At 56.3% G+C, this 22,388-nt stretch overlaps 1 protein-coding gene across 15 annotated transcripts in view; it reads right to left on the reverse strand.

Annotated features, from left to right (window-relative positions):
* The window catches only part of HOOK2 (hook microtubule tethering protein 2), a 35,495-nt gene that overhangs the window by 8,404 nt on the left and 4,703 nt on the right, over positions 1-22,388 (reverse strand). For 3 of the 15 annotated variants that reach the window (XR_013408956.1, XR_013408955.1, XM_015123032.3), the window contains exons 1-19: positions 11,004-11,202; positions 10,409-10,494; positions 10,266-10,338; positions 8,599-8,649; positions 8,385-8,517; positions 8,217-8,284; positions 7,791-7,853; positions 7,014-7,094; positions 6,776-6,936; positions 6,546-6,686; positions 5,196-5,397; positions 3,317-3,427; positions 3,120-3,207; positions 2,700-2,769; positions 1,441-1,578; positions 1,265-1,352; positions 1,028-1,062; positions 339-421; positions 154-257 (exon numbers count right to left, since the gene is read on the reverse strand). Coding sequence is in view for 13 of the 15 variants with exons in the window: in XM_015123032.3 (XP_014978518.2) it covers positions 154-257; positions 339-421; positions 1,028-1,062; positions 1,265-1,352; positions 1,441-1,578; positions 2,700-2,769; positions 3,120-3,207; positions 3,317-3,427; positions 5,196-5,397; positions 6,546-6,686; positions 6,776-6,936; positions 7,014-7,094; positions 7,791-7,853; positions 8,217-8,284; positions 8,385-8,517; positions 8,599-8,649; positions 10,266-10,338; positions 10,409-10,494; positions 11,004-11,048 (1,821 nt within the window). In the remaining 2 variants the exon portion in view is untranslated. Of the gene's footprint in view, positions 1-153; positions 258-338; positions 422-1,027; positions 1,063-1,166; positions 1,173-1,258; positions 1,353-1,440; positions 1,579-2,699; positions 2,770-3,119; positions 3,208-3,316; positions 3,428-5,195; positions 5,398-6,545; positions 6,687-6,775; positions 6,937-7,013; positions 7,095-7,790; positions 7,854-8,216; positions 8,307-8,384; positions 8,518-8,598; positions 8,650-10,231; positions 10,339-10,408; positions 10,495-11,003; positions 11,203-13,881; positions 14,081-22,388 lie in introns of those variants that run through there. The other 12 variants (XM_015123031.3, XM_077977619.1, XM_077977618.1 and 9 more) reach the window with 12 other exon arrangements.

Below are 22,388 nucleotides of genomic sequence, written 5' to 3' on the forward strand. Positions count from 1 at the left end.
CAGTGGGGAATCATTGCAGAAGTCTGTCACATGGTGGGGTATGACAGGTGTGAACTGGGGCACAGATGTGCAAGCAGGAGGTTTGGCTCAATAGGAGGCACAAAAAGGCGGGAGCCAGGGCAGGCAACTTGTGGGAACACCCAGTGTCCTCACCATGCGGGCCTTGTCCACGTAGCGGCGGTATCGCTCCTCCATGGCCCGCAAGTCCGCGTCCTTCTTCTGCAGGTTATGCTGCAGCTCCTCGATCCGTCGGGCTGCTGGTGGAAGAGGTGGCCCATCAGCTTCACGCTGCTGGGCTCTGGGATCTCCCCACCCCCTGGTCACCAGGTCCCACTTACTGCTGCTGTCAGTGGGTGGCTCCAGCTCCTCAATGTACTCCCGCTTCCTCTGCAACTCCAGATCTGCCTCATGAAGCTTCTGCCTGTGGGCAGGGATGAGCAGCAGTGGGCTGACCTCCGAGCTGGCTTCTGTTTCGTCCCAGCGGTAGCCACAGACCTCCCCGCCAGCCAGAAATGCCCCTACATGGCCACAGAGCCCTCTCTGCCTGCCCCTCATGCCTGGGGGCTGTGTGCCCTGGTCCCACCATCTCCTCAGCCATCAGTCACAACCCTTCGCACCCTTAGCAGGTATCCTGTGGAACAGCCCCCTGCTGTCCACTTCGCCCATCCCAAAGCTCCCAAGTTGGTCCAGACACCATCGTCCCTTGCTAGCTTCTTCTACTCTCAACCACTCCATCTAGCAACCAGGGATCTTTCTAGAATACAAATCTCTTCAATAGCAGACAGGTAAAAGAAAAGAAAGAAGGCCAGGTGCAGTGGCTCATGCCTGTAATCCCAGTACTTTGGGAGGCCAAAGCGGGTGAATCATCTGGGGTCAGGATTCCAAGACCAGCCTGGCCAACATGGTGAAACCCCGTCTCTACTAAAAATATAAAAAATTAACCAGGCATGGTGGCACACGCCTAAGAAACTCCCCACTACTGTCAAATCCATGCCCCCACCAAGAGTGCCCTCTTTCTGCGACTTACAAATGTTCCTCCAGCTTTCTTTTCAGCAAGACGGACTGGGGGAGAGAAGAGGCAAGGTGAGTGGGGGGTCCAGAGAGGACCTAATTCCTCCTTCCCAGGGTGAGGGTAGGGGGTGCCACCCTGGGCCCATGGTACTTACAATGGCCTGTATGGGGCATCGGGCAGCATGGGAGAGAGAGGAGGGTTACTTCGGGGCATGAGGGAGGGCCAGGCAGGGAGGTGGTGGGTGACACTCACGTCTTCAGTCTTGCCCCCCTGCTCCTGCAGGGCTTTCTGAAGGTCCTCCACCTGGGCCCACAGCTCAGATAGCTGCTGCTGGTTCAGCCTGCAAGGGTGGGGGGCCGCTTAGTGCCTTCGCCCACTTTCGGCCCCCTCTGTCCCTGCTCTGCGCAGGTAGGTCCCCAGGCGCTCACCGGTGCTGCGTCTCCAACCCGTGGCGTGCGCGGTTCGCCTCCTCCAGGTGGCGCTGCAGCTCCTCCTGCCGCTCGCGGTCGGCCGCCTCCTGCCGGCACAGCCGCTTGTTCTCCAGCTGAAGCCGCAGGAGCGTCTCCCTGCAGACCCGGGAGGAGAAAGCAGGGCCAGGGTCGGGTCACCCCGCAGGCTCGCTGGGGCTCAGGGCGGGTGGAACTAGGGGCGGGACAGAGCCCTGGGGAAGAGCTCAGCCAGACCATGGGGTTGGAACACCGAGGACCTAACTAGGGTTAAAGTGGACGGAGCCCTAAGCTGGGGTAGGGGGTGGAGCTAGGCAGGGGCGGAGCTACAAGAGTGGATTCGAACAGCTGGGATGCGGCTGCTGGAAAGCCGGAAGCAGAAATGGGAAGAATTAGGATGGGAGAGTTTTTTGGGTTTTTTTTGTTTGGTTAGTTTTGGTTTTTTTGTTTGTTTCAGATGGAGTTTCGCTCTGTCGCCTAGGCTGGAATACAGTGGCGCGATCTCGACTCACTGCAACCTCCGCCTCCCAGGTTCAAGCGATTCTCCTGCCTCAACCTCCCGAGTAGCTGGGACTACAGGCGCACGCCAGCACGCCCGGCTATAATTTTTTGTATTTTTAGTAGAGACGAGGTTTCACCGTGTTAGCCAGGATAGTCTCGATCTCCTGACCTTGTGATCCGCCCGCCTCGGCCTCCCAAAGTGCTGGGATTACAGGCGTGAGCCACTGCGCCCGGCCGTTTTGGGGGTTTTAAAATCATTTTTATTTTGTAGAGAGGGCCACTATGTTGCCCAAGCTGCTCTCGAACTCCTGGGCTCAAGTGATCCTGCAGCTCCGGCCTTCCAAAGTGCTGGGATTTAGAGGTGTGATCCACCATGCCTGGCCTGGGAGAGTTAATGCCAGCAGGGCACAGGGGACTGAAACTCACAGAGGCTACACTGACAGGGGTGGACCCTGGGGGAAAGGATCAAAGTCGGCGGGGCTAGGGCATAGGATTTTTGTGCGGGAAGTGGAGCCAGGTGTTGGACATAATGTGTGTACTAAGGATAGACCCTGGAGAGGCAAAGTCATCTGGTAGGGCTGAAAGGAGCCAAATCAGCAGTAAGTGGGCCTAGGAGCCCGGCTAGGACCGGGAGCTGAGACCAAGCAACCGGTGCTAGTAGGTGGGAGGGCGGGGGTGGGGCTGAGGGCGGGCCTTGGCAGGCCTGGGTGGAGCCAGAGTTTTGAGTGACCCCAGGATACCTGAGCTCCGCAGGCAGGATCTCCGCGGCTAAGTTATCCATGGGTGGGGAGGTGGGATCCAATGAGGGGTCTGAAGAATGCAAGAAAAGTCTTCAGGTCTCTTCGCATTCCCTGTCCCCGCCCCTAGGGTCTTCTTCCCAAAGATCATCTTTTGGGGCTCAAGTTCAGCCAACAGCCTGGCTTGACACAAGCTCCATCCCCAGCTTGATAGAGAACCAGGAGGGTTGGCCTGGCTTTTTAGCCTTTGCTCCACCCTGAGACCCTGAGCCTCTCTCTTCAATATGACCATGTCACATCTTTCTGGTCACCTCCAGCCTGGCCTAGCTCTCTCCCCAGCCTAGACATGCACTGGGACACAACCTGTTCTGCCCAAACAGTACACCAGGACAGGTAAGGCCCCAGCATGGGGCTTCATCTCACCGGCCTGGGTCAATCCCCGCGGCTGCAGCTGGGCGCAGCGCAGCTCCTCATTGGCCTCCCGCAAGGAGTCCCGCTCCACCAACAGCCGCTGCAGGGACAGGGTACAAGATACCACATGGGTCAGGCTCGGCTCCCTGGGAAATAGGCTACCCCAGAATTGGCAGGGTGGGGCTTGGGCAGTGGGACCTCAGCCTCACCTCCTTCTCCTTTGTCACCGACTCATACTTTTCCTCCAGGTTGCGGTATTCAAATAGCCATTTCTCCGCCTTCATGGCCTCCTCCTGCCGCTGGCCCTGCAGTTCCTGCACCTGAACACAGAGAGGGGAAGAATAAGGACTGCAGGGGTGGAAGCAGGGGCAGGGGCTGAGTACAGATGGTTCCCAATCCAGGATGGTTTGACTTATGATTTTTTTGACTTTACTATGGTGCTTTCAGCTGTGTATGTTTTTTGCTTGGCTTTTTAAGAGACAGGGTCTCGCTCTGTTGCCCTGGCTGGTCTCAAACTCCTGGCCTCAAGCGATCCTCCCACTTCAGCCTCCCAAAGCACTGGGATTACAGGTGTGAGCCATTGCACCCAGCCAACTGTGAATGTTAATAGTAAGAACCCATATAACCATTCTGTTTTTCAATTTCAGTGAAGTAGTCTTCAATAAATTGCATAATATAGTCAATGCTTTATTATAAAATAGGCTTTATGGTAGATGATTTTGCCAAACTAGGCTAAGGAAAGCATGATTAAGGTAGGCTAGACTAAGCTGTGATGTTTGATAGGTAAGGTATGTTCAATGGATTTTCTTTCTTATTTCTTAAAAAATTTTTTTTAAATTATTTTTTAAAAACAGATGGGATCGGCCGGGCGAGGTGGCTCACGCCTGTAATCCCAGCACTTTGGGAGGCCGAGGCGGGCGGATCATTTGAGGTCAGGAGTTCGAGACCAGTCTGACCAACATGATGAAACCCCGTCTCTACTAAAAATACAAAAAAAAATCAGCCGGGCCTGGTGGTGCATGCCTGTAATCCCAGCTACTCGGGAGACTGAGGCAGGGGAATCGCTTGAACCCGGGAGGAGGAGGTTGTAGTGAACCGAGATCGTGCCACTGTACTCCACACTGGGTGACAGAGCGACACTGTCCCCCGCAAAAAAAAAAAAAAAAAAAAAAAAAAAAAAACCGATGGGATCTCACTATGTTGACCAGACTGTTCTTGAAATGCTGGCCTCAAGTGATCTCCTATCTCAGCCTCCCAAAGTGCTGGGATTATAGGCATGAGTCACCACGCCCAGCCCTCTTTTTCTTTTTTTTCTTTTTAAATACATTTTTCTTTTTTTCTTTTGAGACAGAGTCTCCCTCTCTCAACCAGGCTGGAGTGCAGTGATGCGATCTTGGCCTACTGCAACTTCACCTCCCAGGTTCAAGCGATTCTGGTGCCTCAGCTTCCTGGGCAGCTGGAATTACAGGCGCACGCCACCATGCCTGACTAATTTTTGTATTTTTAGTATTTTAGGGTTTCGCTATGTTGGCCAGGATGGTCTCAAACTCCTGCCTCAAGTGATGTGGGGTTACAGAAGGTGTTATGGGGTGCCCGCCTTGGCCTCCCAAAGCACTGGGATTACAGGCGCGAGTCACCGCACCCAGTCTTTTTCTTTTGTTTGAGGCAGGATCTCGCCTTGTCACTCAGGCTGGAATGCAGTGATGCAGCCACAGCTCACTACAACCTCAAAATCCCAGCCTCAAGTGATCCGGTTCAGTCTCCGAAAGCGCTGGGATACTAGGCCTGGCCTTTAAACGCATTTTAGGATATTTTCAATTTACCACGAGTTTTGTTACATGGGTAGGTAGCCCCAAGTAAATCAAGCAGCAAGGTGAAGGGGCGGGCATCAAAGAATTTAGAGGAGCGGTACTTAAGGGAAGGGCTGGGCTTACTAACCCAGACAGAGGAACAGCCTGGGTGGAGGGAAGAGGCCTGGAAGGCGTGGCCTAAGTGCAAGTGAGGCAGGGACTCAGGGGAGGGCGGGCCAACAGTAAGGGACACGCTGCCAGGGGCGGGGCCCCCGCCCTAACCCCGACCCCGCCGCACCTGCCGCCGCTGCGCCTCCAGCTGGGCGCGCAGGGAGCCAGCTCGGCGCAGCTCATCCTCCAGCTGCCGCGTGCGCTCGGCGTGGCCAGCATTGCGTTCCTCCAGCTGCCGCACCTGCCGCCGCAGCTCCCTCAGCTCTCCCAAGCGGCGCTGGCAACTGTTCAGCGTGGCCTCCAGCTGCCCAGCACGCTCCGAGGACTGCCTAGGGGAGTGGAGAGGGAGGGGGGAGGGCTGAGAGCTCTGATCAGGGTTCAGCTGGGATGCGGAGTGGCCCTTGGAGCAGAGGAGGGTGTTGTTCAGCCTGAGGCTTTTGGGTTCAAGGTGAAGGGGTCATGAAAGTCGAGGGTCAGGGTCAACCCGGGCCTGGTGCTGTTGAGAGTCATTACAGCAATAGTTAGCCCAGGATTATAATCAGGGATCCTCTGGGGTGGAATTGTGGGGACACAGAGGGTTGTGGGGTTATAGGGGGAGTGATGGGGGGCCTAGAGAGGTCTGAGCATCTGCCAAGGATACCTTGGGGTCATTGGGGGAGCTATGGGACAAGAGCACTGTGGGGTCCTTAGAAGTGCAATGGGGGCCGGGCGCGGCGGCTCACGCCTGTAATCCCAGCACTCTGGGAGGCCGAGGCGGGCGGATCACAAGGTCAGGAGATCGAGACCATCCTGGCTAACAGGGCGAAACCCTGTCTCTACTAAAAATACAAAAAAGCCAGGCATGGTGGCGTGTGCCTGTGGTCCTAGCTACTCGGGAGGCTGAGGCAGGAGAATGGCGTGAACCCGGAAGGCGGAGCTTGCAGTGAGCCGAGATCGCGCCACTGCACTCCAGCCTGGGCGACACAGCAAGACTCCGTCTCAAAAAATAAAAAATAAAAAAAGAAGTGCAATGGGGGGTGCACTAGTACTTTTGCATTACAGAGGTGCTATAGGGGCCCAGTGGAGCCCTTTGTGGTTACAGAAGGCACAGTAGAGTCAAAAGGGGTTGCAAAGTCCTAGAAGGTACCATGGGATCCAGGAGCATTATGAAGTCCAAAATGTGCAGTGGGATCTGCAGACCATTGTGGGGGAGGTTCTTGTGTTTTGTGGGGCCAAAGGGATGCTATGGGGTCTTGGAAGCATACTGTGGAATAAGAGGGGGCAGTGTGGGGTCCAGGGGTTATGGTGGAGTTCAGGATAGCGCAATGTGGCCTTGGGCGTTCTGTAGGGCTCAGGGTGGCACCGTGGAGTCCAGGGGGCATATTGGGGGTTCACTGGGCATATAGAAATTACAGAGTTGCATGGCATCAGAGGGGAACTCTGGCAACAAGTTTACCCCCAGCCCCCTGTGATGGGGACCCAGGAACCCACCACTCACCGCAGCTCATCCATCTCATCCTTCAGGGCCTGTGCCTCCTGGGCCAGGCTGGTCAGCGCCTGGTTCCGGTGCTGCAGCTCCGCAACCTCCCGCTCCAGCTCATCACAGCGCAGGCGCTCATCCTCTCTGCCACTCTCCAACCTGGGGGTGGTGGTGGGGAAAGGGCACATGAGGGAGCTGCCCTCCCCCCGTCCCCTGGCTTGCCTGGCCCAGTCCCCAGATGACCGCACCTGAAGTTCTCCTCCTGCAACTGCTCCAGCTGGGATTGCAGCAGCAGCAGCTTCTTGGCAGTGAGACCTGGGGTACCCTCGCCTTCAGGCCGGCCCACCCGCTCCCGCAGCGCTGCATTCTCTTGTGCCAGGCTCTGCTTCTCCTCTGACAGGAGCATCAGCTGCGGGCAGGGTAGGAAGATGAGCTGGGGCTTGGAGAGGGGCTATTCAAATGTCCCTGCCCCACCTCGGGCCCTACCTGCCGCTCCAGGTCCAGACAGCGCTGCTGTAACTCATCCCCCTCCTCAGCCTCCTCACTTAGGAAATAGTACCTGCGGGACTGCGGAGATGAGGGGGAAGAGGAACTCAGGAATTCAGGAGAAGGACGAGGGGAGGGAGGCTGAGATCTCTAGAGGCCAGTGGAGGGGAACAAGAAACCCTCAGGATTGAAAAGAGGGCTGGTGCCGGGTGCGGTGGCTCACGCCTGTAATCCCAGCACTTTGGGAGGCTGAGGCGGGTGGGTCACCTGAGATCAGGAGTTCCAGACCAGCCTGGCCAACGTGGTGAACCCCGTCTCTACTAAAAATACAAAAATTAGCCGGGTGTGGTGGTGCGCACCAGTAGTGCTGGCTGCTCGGGAGGCTGAGGCAGGAGAATCGCTTGAACCCTGGAGGCGGGGGTTGCAGTGAGCCGAGATTGCGCCACTGCACTCCAGCCTGGGTGACAGAGTGAGACTCCATCTCAAAAAAAAAGAAAAAGAAAAGAAAACAGGGCTGGGGTTGGAGACTGAAGGAAGAGCGACTCCAGAACACTGGAGACCTGGCACAGGAAGTGACTAGCACCCTGGGAGATGGGCGTGGCTTACAGGCTTAAGGACAAGCCCCTCCCCCTTAGGGAGCCCTGAGCATCTGTAATGGGGTCTGGAACTTTAACAAGGTTCAGTCCCAAGGTTAATCACAGCAAACTTATTCCCAACCCCGGGCCTTTGGATTTGCTGATCCCTGTGCCCAGAACACCTTTCCCCCAAATCTCTTACCTGGCTATCAAAGTTGCCATATGTCTCTGGTGACAGGGAGCCAGGAGTGTCTTTGGTCATGAGCTGGGGAGTGGGAAGGGGCATTGTAATGAACTGGATATCTGAGGGCAGCCTTCAAAGCATCTACTATCCCAACTGAGAACCTCTCCATCTTCCCGTCGTCAAGGCCAGTTCTGCCCAATAACCCCAGCCCGGAGGTTGCCCTCCTGCCTCCAGCACAGAGGGAAGCCAGATCCCTTGAGCCTGCTATATTGCGACTTAGAGCTGGGAGGAGCTGGCAGACACATGAGACGGAGATGTCTGGCCAGCTGAGTTCCAGGCAGAGTCCAGAGCTTACCAGGGCAGGGCCTGTGCCCAGTTGCCTCTGCCCTAGCGATGTCCCCTCTGCTGACATTTTTCAATTGCACCCTGAGTGCCCCTACCCACCTCCTGGATGGCTTCCATCACCACATGCTGAACCGATTCTTCCAGCGTCATGATTCTCTGGATGTGCTCTGGGGATCAAGGTGGGGGAGGCTGAGACCCAGGGGTGAGGTGGGGAGGAAGGAGGATTTCCTCAGGCCAGCCCCTGGGGACCTCCTAAGCTCCCCATACCCTGCTTTTTCTCGCAACTGATGGCACAGCCCAGCACCAGCTGAAGCAGCTTGCCGAGCTCTGCTGGGTCTGAGAACTCTCCAATGAGGCTCACATCTGGGAGGTGCTCTTCTGACACAGGATGCGCCAGGACCTGGGGAGAAGGGGGTGTCAGGGGCTCATGGGTCCACCCTTCTCCCAACTCAACCCCCTGAATCCCTTTACAGTTACTCACATCCTGGGAGTACTCTACCAGGCTCTGTAAGACCATCTTCAGATTGCTGACCTAGGGAGAAACAAGGAGCTGTGGACAAGTTCAGAGGTCCCCGACTCTAAATCTGTACATCCCATCCTTTCTCCACCTCACTTCTCCTTTCCTGCTCATCTCATCCTATTCTGTCTGCATGTGCCTTCCTCTAGGGGTGACCTCTTTGGCTGTCTGCCCCTTTTGTCTACCTGACCATCTTTGTTTCGTTTTTATTTATTTTTTGCTTTAGTTTTTTGAGACAGGGTCTCGCTGTCACCCAGGCTGGAGTGTAGTAGTGCAATCTTGGCTCACTGCAGCCTCGACCTCCTGGGGTCAAGCAATCCTCCTATCTCTGCCTCCCTAGTAGCTGGGACTACAGGCATATGCCACCACACCTGACTACTTTTTATTTGTAGAGAGGAGGTTTTGCTATGTAGCCCAGGCTGCTCTCAAGCTCCTGAGCTCAAGCAATCCTCCCATCTCAGCCTCCAAAAGTGCTGGGAATACAGACATGAGCCACAGTGCCCGGCCTGCCTGACCGTCTTTCTTCATATGTCTCCAGAACCCAGTCACTTCTCACCACCTGCCCCACCATCCTTTAGCCCTGCCCATCCATCCTCACCTCTCACCTGGATTAATGCACCAGCTGCCTCTCCTCTTCCGCTTTTGCTGCCTACATTTTATTTCTTTCCATGCAGCCCGGGGGAGCTTTATAAAGCCTAAGCCAGGGTGCATCTTTGCTCTACTAAAACCCTGCCTTGAGTTTCCACAGCACTTAAAAATAGAATTCACATCCTCATCATGGCCTGCCAGGCCCCTGATGACCTCATCTCCTACAAATCTTGCCCTCTTGCTCTGTTCTGCCCTCTTTGCCATTCCTCCATCACACCAAGTTTATCCCCAACTCAGGGCCTTTGCATCTGCTATTCGCTGTGCCTGGAACACCATTCCCTCAAGTCTCACTTGGAGATTAACCCATCTGATGTAATCACCCACCCATGCCCTCATTGCTCTTTCTCAAAGCGCTGCTTTTTTCTTGTCTTCATAGAACTATTGGCATCAAAAGTTTTTTCTTTCTTTTTCTTTCTTTCTTTTTTATTTCTTCTTGAGACAGAGTCTCGCTCTGTTGCCCAGGCTGGAGTGCAATGGCTCGATCTTGGCTCACTGCAACCTCTACCTCCCAGGTTCAAGTGATTCTCATGTCTCAGCCTCCCAAGTAACTGGGATAACAGGTGTGCACCACCACAGCCAGCTAACTTTTGTATTTTTAGTAGAGACAGGGTTTCACCATGCTGGGCAGGCTGCTCTCAAACTCTTGGCCCCAAGTGATCCACCCACTTTAGCCTCTCAAAGTGTTGGGATTACAGGCATGAGCCACTGTGCCCAGCCTGGAAGTTAATTTTTATGGTTGTGTTTTATGTGTTGCTTGTCACTAGAACGATGGCTGTGTGGGACAGGTTTTTGTCTGTGTTACTCCTTGCTGAATGCCCAGGCCTGGCACAGGGTGAGTACTCAATAGATGAATGGATGAACAAATGGTTGATCATCAGATATCTGTCCCTCTTTCTGCCCATCACCTAGGACATGTGCCTAGCTGGTCCGTCCCTGGTCATCTCTTCACCAGTCTGTCCTCTAATCAGGAGTCCAATTGTCACCTTCAGCTTCCAATTGGGACCTGGATCTTCTGAGATGCCCTGGAGCCATGCCTCGTTGAACCAGGAGGGGTCTCTGGGGGCGAGAAGGTGGGATGAGAAGACTGGGGGACACTTTTGGGATCCTCCCCCTCAGCTCCACTCACATCTGGTTCAGCACATAGGCTATGGCAAGGCCGCTGCTCAGGTCCTGAGGGCTGGCACAGGAAGACGGAACATGGAACGTCTGTAACTGAGGGGTCAAGGAAAAGACAATGGAGAGAGTTAGGGCCTGGGAGAGCGGGACCACTCCCCTTTTGCAGACTTTGCCAGTCAGCGAACCTCATATGGTGGGGCGGGCGCTGCTCCGCCACAGCAGCTCTGCAAGGGAGTGGCTTCTGCTCACCTGAGCCCAGAGGGGGCGTGGCCTCACTTCACCTCTGCCCAACAAACCCTGCGCGTCCAGGCCAGGGCGGTATCACGAGTCACCTGGGCCCCAAAGGCACCACGTGACCAGGCCAATTCACCTGCGCCCTCGCCCCACGTGAACCAGCCACAGAGGGGCGGGGCCTCACCTGTCCTTTCTACTCAGACTTGCCACGTGACGGGGGCGGGTGCTCGGGCCAAAGTCCAACGGTCCAGCAAGCCGACGACCCCTGCACCTCCCCGCCCCAGTACCAAGGGACTGACCGCACCAGGACCAGGGATCCCGGGCAAGAAGAGTGGGCGCTCACCTTCCCCTAGCCCCGCCCCACGACCTACCCAGGTGAGCAGAGACCCGCATAGCTCGGCCTTGTCCACGCTCATGGCTCCTGATAGGATTCAATCCAAGCCACGGAGCCCCAGCGCCGCGGCCGCCTCCGGGTCCGCCACCAGCGAGCGCCCGCAGCCCCGACCTCCCGCTCGGCCTAGAGCGCCGCCCCGCCCCGCCCCCTAGGCGCAGGCCCCGCCCCGCCCCCAAGCCCAGGCTCCACCTCGGTAACGTAATCTCCTCCCCACGCCCGCTCTTGCCTCCAGCCCCGCCATCTTGGATCCGGGCAGCGTTCGGGCGCCCACCCTGCCGCTAGGGGTCAGCCTGGCACAGCCTTGTGCATCCGAGGGTGGTCCCACCTTCCCTCCTCCCCCTGGTCCTTTTTGGGGTGGGAGGTCCTCAAGATCCTGTTGAGACGAGGTGCTCCACCCTGTTACGCAAGCGCATTCACATATTTTCTCTGCAACTTAAATAAATTAATGCGTCTAACCACTTTATGATCGGAGCCTTTGTGCTGGGCGGGGCGAGCCCTGGCATTTTCTATGGACTCGGAGAGGGGATGCTAAAGGGGTTTTCCGGCCGGACGCCGTGGCTCTCGACTGTAATCCCAGTACTTTGGGAGGCCTAGGAGAGATAATTAGTTTGGCCAGAAGTTCGAGACCAGCCTCTCTTCAAAACATTAAAAAATTAGCCAGGTAGCGGTGGTTCACGCCCGTAATCCCAGCACTTTGGGAGGCAGAGGCGGGCGGATCACGAGGTCAGGAGTTCGAGACCAGCCTGGCCAACGTGGTGAAACACCCATCTCTATTAAAAATACCAAAAATTGGCCGGGCGCGGTGGCTCAAGCCTGTAATCCCAGCACTTTGGGAGGCCGAGACGGGCGGATCACAAGGTCAGGAGATCGAGACCATCCTGGCTAACACGGTGAAACCCCGTCTCTACTAAAAAATACAAAAAAAAACTAGCCGGGCGAGGTGGCGGGCGCCTGTAGTCCCAGCTACTCGGGAGGCTGAGGCAGGAGAATGGCGTGAACCCGGGAGGCGGAGCTTGCAGTGAGCTGAGATCCGGCCACAGCACTCCAGCCTGGGTGACAGAGCAAGACTCCGTCTCAAAAAAAAAAAAAAAAAAAAAACCAAAAATTGACTGGGCGTGGTGGCGCACGCCTGTAATCTCAGCTACTCCGGAGGCTGAGGCAGGAGAATCGCTTGAACCCAGGAGGCGGATGTTGCAGTCAGCCAAGATCGTGCCACTGCACTCCAGTGGGGCAACAGTGCAAGACTCCTTCTCAAAAAAAAAAAAAAAAAAAAAAAAAAAATTACCCAGATGTGTTGGCGTGTTTCTGTCGTCCTAGCTCTACAAAGGTTGAGGTGGGAGGATGGCTTGAGCCCAGGAGGTCGAGACTGCTGTGAGCCGTGATAGAGCCACTGCACTCCAGTCTGGGTGACAGAGCAAGACCCTGTCTCAAAAAAAATAAAAATAAAAAAAGATAAAAGTTTAAAAATAGGACCAGGCGCGGTGGCTCACGCCTGTAATCCCAGCACTTTAGGAGGCCGAGGCGGGCAGATCACGAGGTCAGGAGATCCAGACCATCCTGGCTAACACGGTGAAACCCCGTCTCTACTAAAAATACAAAAAATTAGCCAGGCGTGGTGACACCTGTAGTCCCAGCTACTCGGGAGGCTGAGGCAGGAGAAGAGCTTGAACCCAGGGGGCGGAGCTTGCAGTGAGCCGAGATCGCGCCACTGCACTCCAGCCTGGGTGACAGAGCGAGACTTCGTCTCAAAAAAAAAAAAAAAAAAAAAGGCCTGGCGCGATGGTTCACATCTGTAATCCCAGCACTTTGGGAGGTCGAGGAGGGAGGACTGCTTGAATCCAGGAGTTTGAGAATAGCCCTGGCAACACAGCGAGACTCCGTCTCTACAAAAATAAAATAAAAAATAAATGTAGCTGGGCGTGGTGGCATGCGCCTATTCCCAGCTACTCCAGAGGCTGGGGTGGGAGGATCGCTTGAGCCCGGGAGGTCAACGCTGCAGTGAGCCGTGGTCGCGCCACTGCACTCCAGCCTGGACGTCAGGAGGGGAGACTCTGTCTCAATAAATAAATAAATGAAGGGATCCTCCCCGCATTATTGACGCCAGGAGTAGATAAGGGGACACGGGTATGGTCCTAGGTCGAGGAAAGGTCAGCTAGACACATATCCTGGCTGATGGACAGGCACCCTTGCCCAGCCTGGATCCGTCTTCCACGATATTCCCCCCACGCCTTCCCCTCCCCAGATGCGCGCTCGGCATCCCCCCGCACCTCAGAACCCAGGATTTGGCTGAAGCTGCCGCGACGCCCGCGCCCACCAGGGGGCGCGGAGACCGCAGAACTAGGCCTAGGGGGAAGACTGTGCCCGCCGTGAGACCCCCGCTGGGGCGGTGGAGGGGGCTCAATGGAAAGTGATGGCAATTATAGTTAACAATAAAATTGCAGTCACCATGTATGGAGTGCTTACTGTATGCAGTCCCTGCGCTAAGCGATTTAAATACGTAGACTACTAGATGGCAAGTGCTGTTTTAAATCCTTGTTTTGCCGGCGAGAAAACAGAGGTTCCGAGTGGACCCGGTTTTGAGGGGAAGGGTGAAGCCCAGGCTCGCGCCCTATGACCCCAGGGTCCCTGGGCAACCCCTCCCCCATAGGCGAGAGGCGTAATGTGCGCTAATTAGAGGTTATTAGCTGTACCCGGAGGGAGGGGCGGGCTCTGCATTGGGGGCGGGCCCAGATGGGAGGGGAGGGGCGCTGCTCCCATCCACCCAGAAGATCCTGGCGCCAGCTACCTTGCCCTGGAGCAGGGTGGGCAAAGTGACAGCTGCTCCCCGCGCGCATCGCACGAACGCAGTCACTCACCCCCAGACACCCGATTACAGCCTACTCATGCGCAGCCGTACGCACCCGGGGACCTTGGATGCTCGTCCACGTCCCCACAACCTCCTCCCGCGTGGTTTTCCAGACTCCAGCCCCTGGGAGCGGGTGGAGAGGATAGTGGGGGATGGGGACAAGGGCCGGCAGCGCTGGCTTCCGGACTGGGCTGTCTTCCGGCGGTCGTGGGAACAGCTGCTGTTGGCTCCCCCACCTCGCATTCACCAGAGGCGAGGGTGCTGCCAATACAGGGAAACAGGGCCACCCCGTTCCCAGGTAGCAGCTGGAGGTGAGCCAGGAACCACAGCTGTTACAAGCATGGGTGACTGGACATGCTGAGATCACCACATTAGGGCGGGGGTCGCAGGGATTTTGATGTTCAGGAGAAATCTGGAAATCCAAATATTTAGGGAAATTGACTTAAATTGTCCTAATGTTGGCGTGATGTTGTGGGCGTCCCAGATGTTCCGGGAGCCAGGAGTCCCCAGACTTACGGAAAAGTCTGGGTGTGCTCAATTTGGGGGAGGAGCACAACCCTCCATTTTGGGGCGGCAGGGAGTCCCACATTTGGGGAAAAGCAGTGAGCTTCTATGTCAGCAGGGAAGAGAGCAGCAATCTCTGTTTTGAAACACGGGGACCCTGCTGTGCAGAGATCCAGGCACCTTTAGTTCAGCAAGAGGGGCTGAAAACCTTCCGTATTTTGGAAGAAGGATCCAAACCCGTTTTAGGTAAAGAGAGCCCCCAACGTTTTAGGGGATGGTCTGAAGGCCGCCATTTGTAGGGACACAGAACCCTGGTGTGCAGGTCTGGGCCAGCAGCCCCCAGCTGGATTGGGAAGCCCACCCCCTCCTACTGGTTTCCAGGAACAGCTGGGCCCAGCCTGGGTTGTACTGCTGGGAAGTGGCTGACTCAACCCCTCCCTGTGGCCACAGCTGGACCCCGGCCTGCCCCCTCCAGCCTTCACATCTGGGCAGGGACCCAGTCTTCATCAGGGCTGAGAAGGGGACCCTCAGTCCCACAACTGGAGAACAGTGCCCCTCTGGCACTCCCCTGGCTGACCACAGCCACTGGGTGGACTCCATGCATCATTACCATGGAGGACTCTGGCAGGACCCCTACAGCCCAGATATTGACATCCTGCCAGGAACTCCTAGCTAGTCCCCCCTCCCTGTGTCTGTCTGCGCCTGAGTCCATGTGAAATGTGCTGGGTTTTTTGTTTGTTTGTTTGTTGTTTTGGAGAGAAAGGGTTTTGCTATGTTGCCCAGGATGGTCTCGACCTCCTGACTTCAAATAATCCCTCTGCCTCTGCCTCCTAAAGTGTTGGGATTTCAGGTGTGAGCCACCGCGCCCGGCCAGATGTGCTGGTCTTTGTAGGTGTGAGATGGAGGATCTGTGACTGTGTGTACACGGGCATGTGTCCTGCATCCATTGTGTCATAAGGCCTTGGAGTTTGTGCAACAGGCTGTGCCTGATTTGATGTGGAGGGGCGGGGATTTGCTTTCAGGGACTGGGGGAGGGGAAATTTGTAACATCCTTGTCTGTAACATCCAGGTTGGGGCCCGGCTTGTTGGCTCACGGCAGTAATCCCAGCACTTTGGGAGGCCAAGGCAGGCAGATCACTTGAGATCAGGAGTTCAAAACCAGCTTGGCCAGCATAGTGAAACCCTGTCTCTACTAATAATACAATAATCAGCCAGGCATGGTGGTGAGTGCCTGTAATCCTAGCTACTCGGGAGGCTGAGGCAAGAGAATCGCTTGAACCCGGGAGGTGGAGGTTGCAGTTAGCTGAGATCGCACCATTACACTCTAGCCTGGGTGACAAAGCAAGACTCCGTCTCAAAAACAACAACAACCAGAAAAACCCATCCAGATTTTAGGGTGACTAGGGAACCTCTAGTGTGTGCCCCTGTGTATCTCTGTATGGTCCAGGCAGAGTTTGGGTAGGGCTCTCTCACTCCAATTGCATCTTCATGTGTTGTGTGTCTGTGTCTACTATATACGTCTATATGGGACCTCACTTTGGGTCTATATCTGTGTCATTCTTTGTGTGAGAAGTGAGGTCATGAAAATAAGACATCAAAGTAAGACAATCAGTGCCTCAATATAGCTTTACCTTGTGTGTCTGTGACCATGTCCTACTTTTGTCTTCGTAGTCTGAGATTGTGTGACCCTGTCATGAGTGTCCTTGGTTTGTCCATGTCCACTTGATATTCTGAGTGTCCCTGTACGTGGCCTTGTCTCTGTGACTGTATCCCATTTGGTGCCCCCTACTTGTGATAACAAGGGTCACGTGATGGCATGACCACCCTATGTGTCTATATGTATCTCTGTGCCACCACAATCTCCATGGAAGAGGTGTGGCTGTGTGACAAACCAAGCCCTGGTGTCCAAGACTATGTCCCTCCCTGTTCCTGTTTTTCTTTCTTTGTTTTTGAGACAGGGTCTCCTCTGTTGCCCAGGCTGGAGTGCAGTGGCACGATCATGGCTCAGTGCAGAGTTGAATTCCTGGCCTCAAGTGATCCTCTTACCTCAACCCCCACATACTTGGGACTATAGACACGACTATAGGCATGCACCACCATGCCCAGTTAATTAAGAAAAAATCTTTTTGTGGAGACAGGGGTCTTGCTATGTTGCCCAGGCTGTTCTTGAACTCCTGGCCTCAAGCAATCCTCTGGCCTTGGCCTTCCAAAATGCTGAGATTACAGGCCTGAGCCACTGCGCCCGTCCTACTTTGCTGGATGGGGTTGCTTTATCAGGATGTATCTGCCACCTGCCTGTGTATGAATATGGCTCTGTTTTGCGTCCCTATCACAAACGCTATGTGACTGACGTGCCTGCGTGATTGTCTGCGTCTCCATCCACGTGTGTCCGTGTTCGCTGTGAGGCTGGCTGGACTAGAGAGGGTTGGTGCCAAGATGTGGCAGGTGTATCCTGCGTCCGTGTGACACTGTGGGTCGGGGAGTTTGTTTGTGACCTTGTGTGTAGGGGGCGGGAAGTGGGAGTCAAAGTCACAAAGGACAGCAGGCTGCGCGGACGCAGTGATGTGCGCAGGGGGCCTCCCGCCCGCGCCGTTCTCCTCCGGGAGGGCGCCCTCCCCGCGTTGCGGGGGCGCGTGCGTCGTGCGTGACGTGAGACACGACGGGGGTCGCTGCGTGCGTGGAACCCGACGCGGTCGTGCGTGCGAGCACGGGGAGGGGGGAGGGCGGGAGCTCTGCACTAGCTGCGTGCGCGCGTGCGTGGGCGGTGGCGTGGGCTGGGCGAGCGGAGGCGCGCGGGGCAGGACCAGCCCCGCCCCGGCAGGGACTGTGGGGCGCCGGTGAAACTCGGGAGGGGGCCGCCGTTAACCCCTTCCTGCCCGATCCGAAACTTCTGGCCCCTCGACCAAGGGCGCGGGGGCTTCCCCAGCGCCCGACGGGAGGGCAGTCCCTGTTGGGGGAGGGACCCTTCCCATGGAGCTGAGACCCCTCCAGTTGCCATGGGAACCAGAGCTTCCCGCGCAGCCAGGCGCGTGTTTCCTCTCCCCGCCCAGCCATCCTGCTTTTCCTCCAGCTGCCTAGTCTACCGACAATTCGTTTCCCGCTCGTGATCCCGGGAGAAGGGGGCTGGGGTCAGCGTGGCCCGGGCGTGCGTGACTCAGGCCAGCCCGGGGGTCCCCTGGCCGCAGCTGGCCTCGCTCCGGCTTCTCCGCCCCCGTGACTCACCCCTCCTGGCTTTCCCCGTGTGTGACTCAGGCCCCTGGGGAGGGGGCTGCGGAGTCTGGGACCCCTCCAGACAGGGGGGCCAAGAACCAAGTTCTGGGGACTTCACTCTCCGCGGGGAAGGCCTCCCCCACCAGCGAGCATCCAAGTGACAGCTACTCCCCTTAGCAGGCCAGAGGCGCTCCCCCCTCACCCCGCCTCTGAATAGGTAGACCCCCCACCCCCACCCCTGCAAACCTCCGGGAACCCAGCCCCCAACCCCTCCTCCCAGCCCACAGGAAGTTTTGGCAGAGCCCGTCGCGGCGATGAAACGGTTAAAGCCGTTTTCTTATTCATTTCATCCAGGGGCCCATTTTGACTCAGAGCAAGCGGCGCCCCCCTCGAGCCTGGCCTCCTGGGGGCCTGGGTGCATACTCTACCCCACATGTACCATTTTAGAAAGGGGAGGAAGGCGCTTGGTGAGCTGGCTGGGGGTCTTGGGTAGCATATAGAGCTGGGTTCAAATCCTGTCTCTGCTCTCATTGCTGCCTGGACCTCAGTTTCCCCATCTGAAAATGAGGGATCATTATGTCCAGCTTATTGGGTTGTTGTGGGGATTAGGTGAATAATAGATGGGACACTCTGCATCCAGGGTTGGGCACAGGAGCCAGGAGAGGGCTCCTCCTGTTTCTCAGGTCTGGGTGTCAGGGTGCCCAGCAGAAGCGAGCCCTTGCCAGGCAGGCCATGCCCCACCCAGGCACTCTAAGGCCATGGGGTTCATCTTGTCCACCCCCTGCCCGAGGCAGGCACCCAGGAAGTGAGAGGCGGGGCAGGAATGAGGCACAACCTGTTGGGCCCGTCACCTCCCCACCCCCCACCCTCATTCCAGTGCCCTGACAGGGCCCCCCCACGCTGCAGCCCCACCCCCGCCGCCCTGGACGCCTGGGTCCTGACCCGCGGGTGGCCCGAGGGAGGGGACGTCGGATGGAGACTGTGTCTCGGGAACATCCTGTGGACTGCTGGCTGGACAGACGGAGGAGGGTCAGCCCCTCCCGGGGCAGGGCAGACATCGACTGGGGGCAGAGTAAACATGGCCCAGGGTTACCAGACAGGGGGCGGGTGGGGGGCTGTAGGAATGTACACAGACACAGCCACCCCAGGAGAGCCAGTCCAGACACACAAACCCCTGTCACCTTGGCCACAGAGAGACTGCCAGCCAGGGACACACAGACAGGGTCAGACATACAGCTGGGCAAGATGATCCAGCAATGACTGTCACACACGGACACAGTGACAGACAAGACCCTCAAGCAAGAGATGCACACCGTCAAACACGTGAACGCATCCACAGGTCAAAAATATGCAGGCAGGCCATATGTGGTGGGGATAAATCAATCCAGCACATAAGCATGATTGACACACACACAGACTGACATTCAGGTGAGAGGCACACAGCAAGGCAGACACAATGGTGTGTGACACACATGCAAACAAACACGACAGGCTAGAAACACAGGGGCAAGACAGACACAGAGTGAAGTATATGTGAGACAAGCAGGCAACATGTGCATGCTGATAGGAGAGACAATCACCTTTGGCAGCAGCACCCCGAGAGCCACACGAGAGAAGAATACAGACACAGGCATGCACTGTCAGATTCTGACACGCAAGAGAAGGCAACACACACACACACACACCAGATCCCCAACTCAGAAGACAGAGACAAGACGAGAGACAAACAAACCTAGGGACAGAGAAGATGTGTTCATAGTATGGCAGAGAGTCCCTGGCACCCTGGCCCACTACTGTTGCACACACATCAGAGATGCTCCTAGGGACACAAAGCCGAAGCCTTAGAGGTACACACCATCTCACCAGGAACACACACATGTGGAACCTGGCAACAGATTGGGCAGATTTGGGCAGACAGACTGACACATTCACAGACATGGTCTGGCCAGACAGTCACACCCAGTGCAGAGAGGCACAGACAGGCCACAGTGGGACATTCATAAACACATCGGCACAGAGAGACCCTGACAAAACCTGCTTGCACACACACATGCGCACGCATACACATGGAGATCAGTAACAGACAAGATACAGATCAGCCATGGAACACACACATGGAAACAAGCCACAGACCTCACACACAGAGACCACACACGCACCAACCAAACACAAACCAACCACAGACCTCTTTTTCACACATACACACACACACACACACGCACATTACAGATCGTATACACACATACCAGCCATAGACGTCTTTTTCACAGACACACACACACATACACACCAGTTACAGGTCATATACACACATATATACAGACCAGCCACAGACCTCTTTTACACACTCACTCACACACACACACTACAGATTGTGTACACACAGACCAGCCACAGACCACACACACACACATACACACAGACACAGGTTAGCCATAGGAACTCTGAAGCAATCTACACTTACATACATCTAGGCTACGTGCAACCCATCCCATAGAGTTCACACACACACAGAGCAGAATAGACCTCTACACAGCTAGGTCCCACATAGACGTTTGCATCCAGGGCTGGGCACAGAAGCAGGCAGAGGGCTCCTCCTGTCTCTCAGGCCTGGGTGTCAGGGTTGGACCAGCACACACTCTCACACGCGTCCTATAGGCCAGCCACATGCTTGCCCCCTGGACCTTGCCAAGGTTCTGTGGGGGCACTGGACACCCCAGTCTGTCTCTGCCCCACAGAGATCCTGGCACTTCCTCTCTCCAAACATCACCCCCACTTCCCTCCCTCTTTGCTTTTGCCACTTCCCCTAGGAGGCCTAGCTCAGCAGCCTCTGCTTCTGCTGGGGTGGGGGCCTGCTATAAAGAGGTCACCCAGGGTCTTGGTGATGCCCAGGTCCCCCAAGGCTTCACCAGCAGTGGCAGGGACGGAAGCAGCTTCCTAGGAAACTCCCCTCATGCCCAACCATGTCAGCCTGGGAGAAAGAGAGAGACTCTCCTTCCTGCTTCCAAGAAAATCCAGCAGCTTCCTCTCCAGGAGAGGGGTTGAGGGACCCCCCAAACCACAGAGGTGGGAGAGGGAGGCTGCTGGTAGGCCAGGAGTTCCTCGGGGAGGGTTCCTGCTGGGCCTCAGATCCACACCCAGGGGCAGGGACACGGGAGGGAGGCTGGGTGCTGTGTGCTGAGACTTGTGGGTTCTCGCCCTGGCCTGCCCACTGGCTGACTCACAGGCAGCCCCCGGCCCAGTTTCCTAGTGAGGGCCCCACCGGTCAGTGGGGCCAGCAGGGAGGGGGGTCACCAGGCTATTTATAAGAAGGAGAAGTCCCTTGTGCCAAGACCAAAAGCCCCGAAGACACTTGTGGGTGGGGGTGGGTGAACTTCCTCCTTATCCTGTGCCCTAGGCCCCAGGCCCTGGGGCATTGGGGAAGCCTGTGCACGGGCTTCTTAGCCAGGTGCTGGTCTGGAGCCCAGGGCCTGGGCAGTACCCAGCTGCCAGTCTGGGCGCTCAGGCCAGGCGGGGGAGGGGGCTGTCCTCCCACCCTCCTCATGGGGCCGGCCTGGCGCCAGTGGGGCGGCTTGAGGGGGTGGTGCCCAGGCCACAAGGGTGACACTGGCAGAGGCCTGGAACCGGCTGTACCAGCTTGGCTGGGCTCCCGCCCTCCCTGTCTGGTCCAATCTCCACCCCCTGCTCAAACACCCATGCAGAGTGCTTGGAGGGACCCTACTCCCACATGCTGGCCTGTCCACAGAGACCCGTGCCCCTCTCTCTGTGCCCGACCACATTTCTCCCCCAATAAAAGGAGACCCTCAGCGGGGTGCGGTGGCTCACACCTGTAATCCCAGCACTTTGGGAGGCCCAGGTGGGAGGATCCCTTGAGGCCAGGAGTTCCAGACCAGCCTAGGCAACAGAATGAGACCCTGTCTCGATAAAATATATTTAAAAAAAAACCTTAGCCGGGTGTGTTGTGCTTGTAGTCCCAGTTACTCTGGAGGCTGAGGCAGGAGGATCGCTTTTGCCCAGGAGTTCAAGGCTGCAGTGAGTTATGATTATGTAGCTGAACTCTAGCCTGAGCAACAGAGTGAGATGGTCTTGCTTTGTTGCCCAGGCTGGAGTCCAGTGTCAAGATCATGGCTCATGGGATCCTCCTGCCTCAGCCTTCAGAGTAGCTAGGACTACAGGCACACCCCACTGACCCCAGCTAATTTTTACATTTTTTTGTAGAGATGGGGGTCTTGCTGTGTTCCCCAGGCTGCCCTTAAAAATTTCTGGGCTAAGGCTGGGCGAGGTGGATCATGCCTGTAATCCCAGCACTTTGGGAGGCTGAGGCGGGCAGATAACTTCAGGTCAGGAGTTCGAGACCGGCTTGGCCAACATGGTGAAACTCCATCTCTACTAAAAATACAAAAAATTAGCTGGGCGTGGTGGCATGTGCCTGTAATCCCAGCTACTCTACTCGGGAGGCTGAGGCGGAAGAATCGCTTGAACCTGGGAGGTGGAGGTTGCAGTGAGCTGATATTGTGCCACTGCACTCCACCCTGGGCGACAGAGTGATATTCCGTCTCAAAAAAACAAAAGAAAACAAACAAACAAACAAAAACTCCTGGGCTCAAGTGATCCTCCAGCCTTGGCCTCCCAAAGTGCTGAGATTATAGACATGAGCCACCGCACTTGGCCAAAGTGATGTTCTCTTTAAAAAGAAAACAAGGCCGGGCGCGGTGGCTCAAGCCTGTAATCCCAGCACTTTGGGAGGCCGAGACGGGCGGATCACGAGGTCAGGAGATCGAGACCATCCTGGCTAACACGGTG

Source organism: Macaca mulatta, chromosome 19, assembly GCF_049350105.2.
Source record: "Macaca mulatta isolate MMU2019108-1 chromosome 19, T2T-MMU8v2.0, whole genome shotgun sequence".
NCBI classification, from domain to species: Eukaryota; Metazoa; Chordata; class Mammalia; order Primates; family Cercopithecidae; genus Macaca; species Macaca mulatta.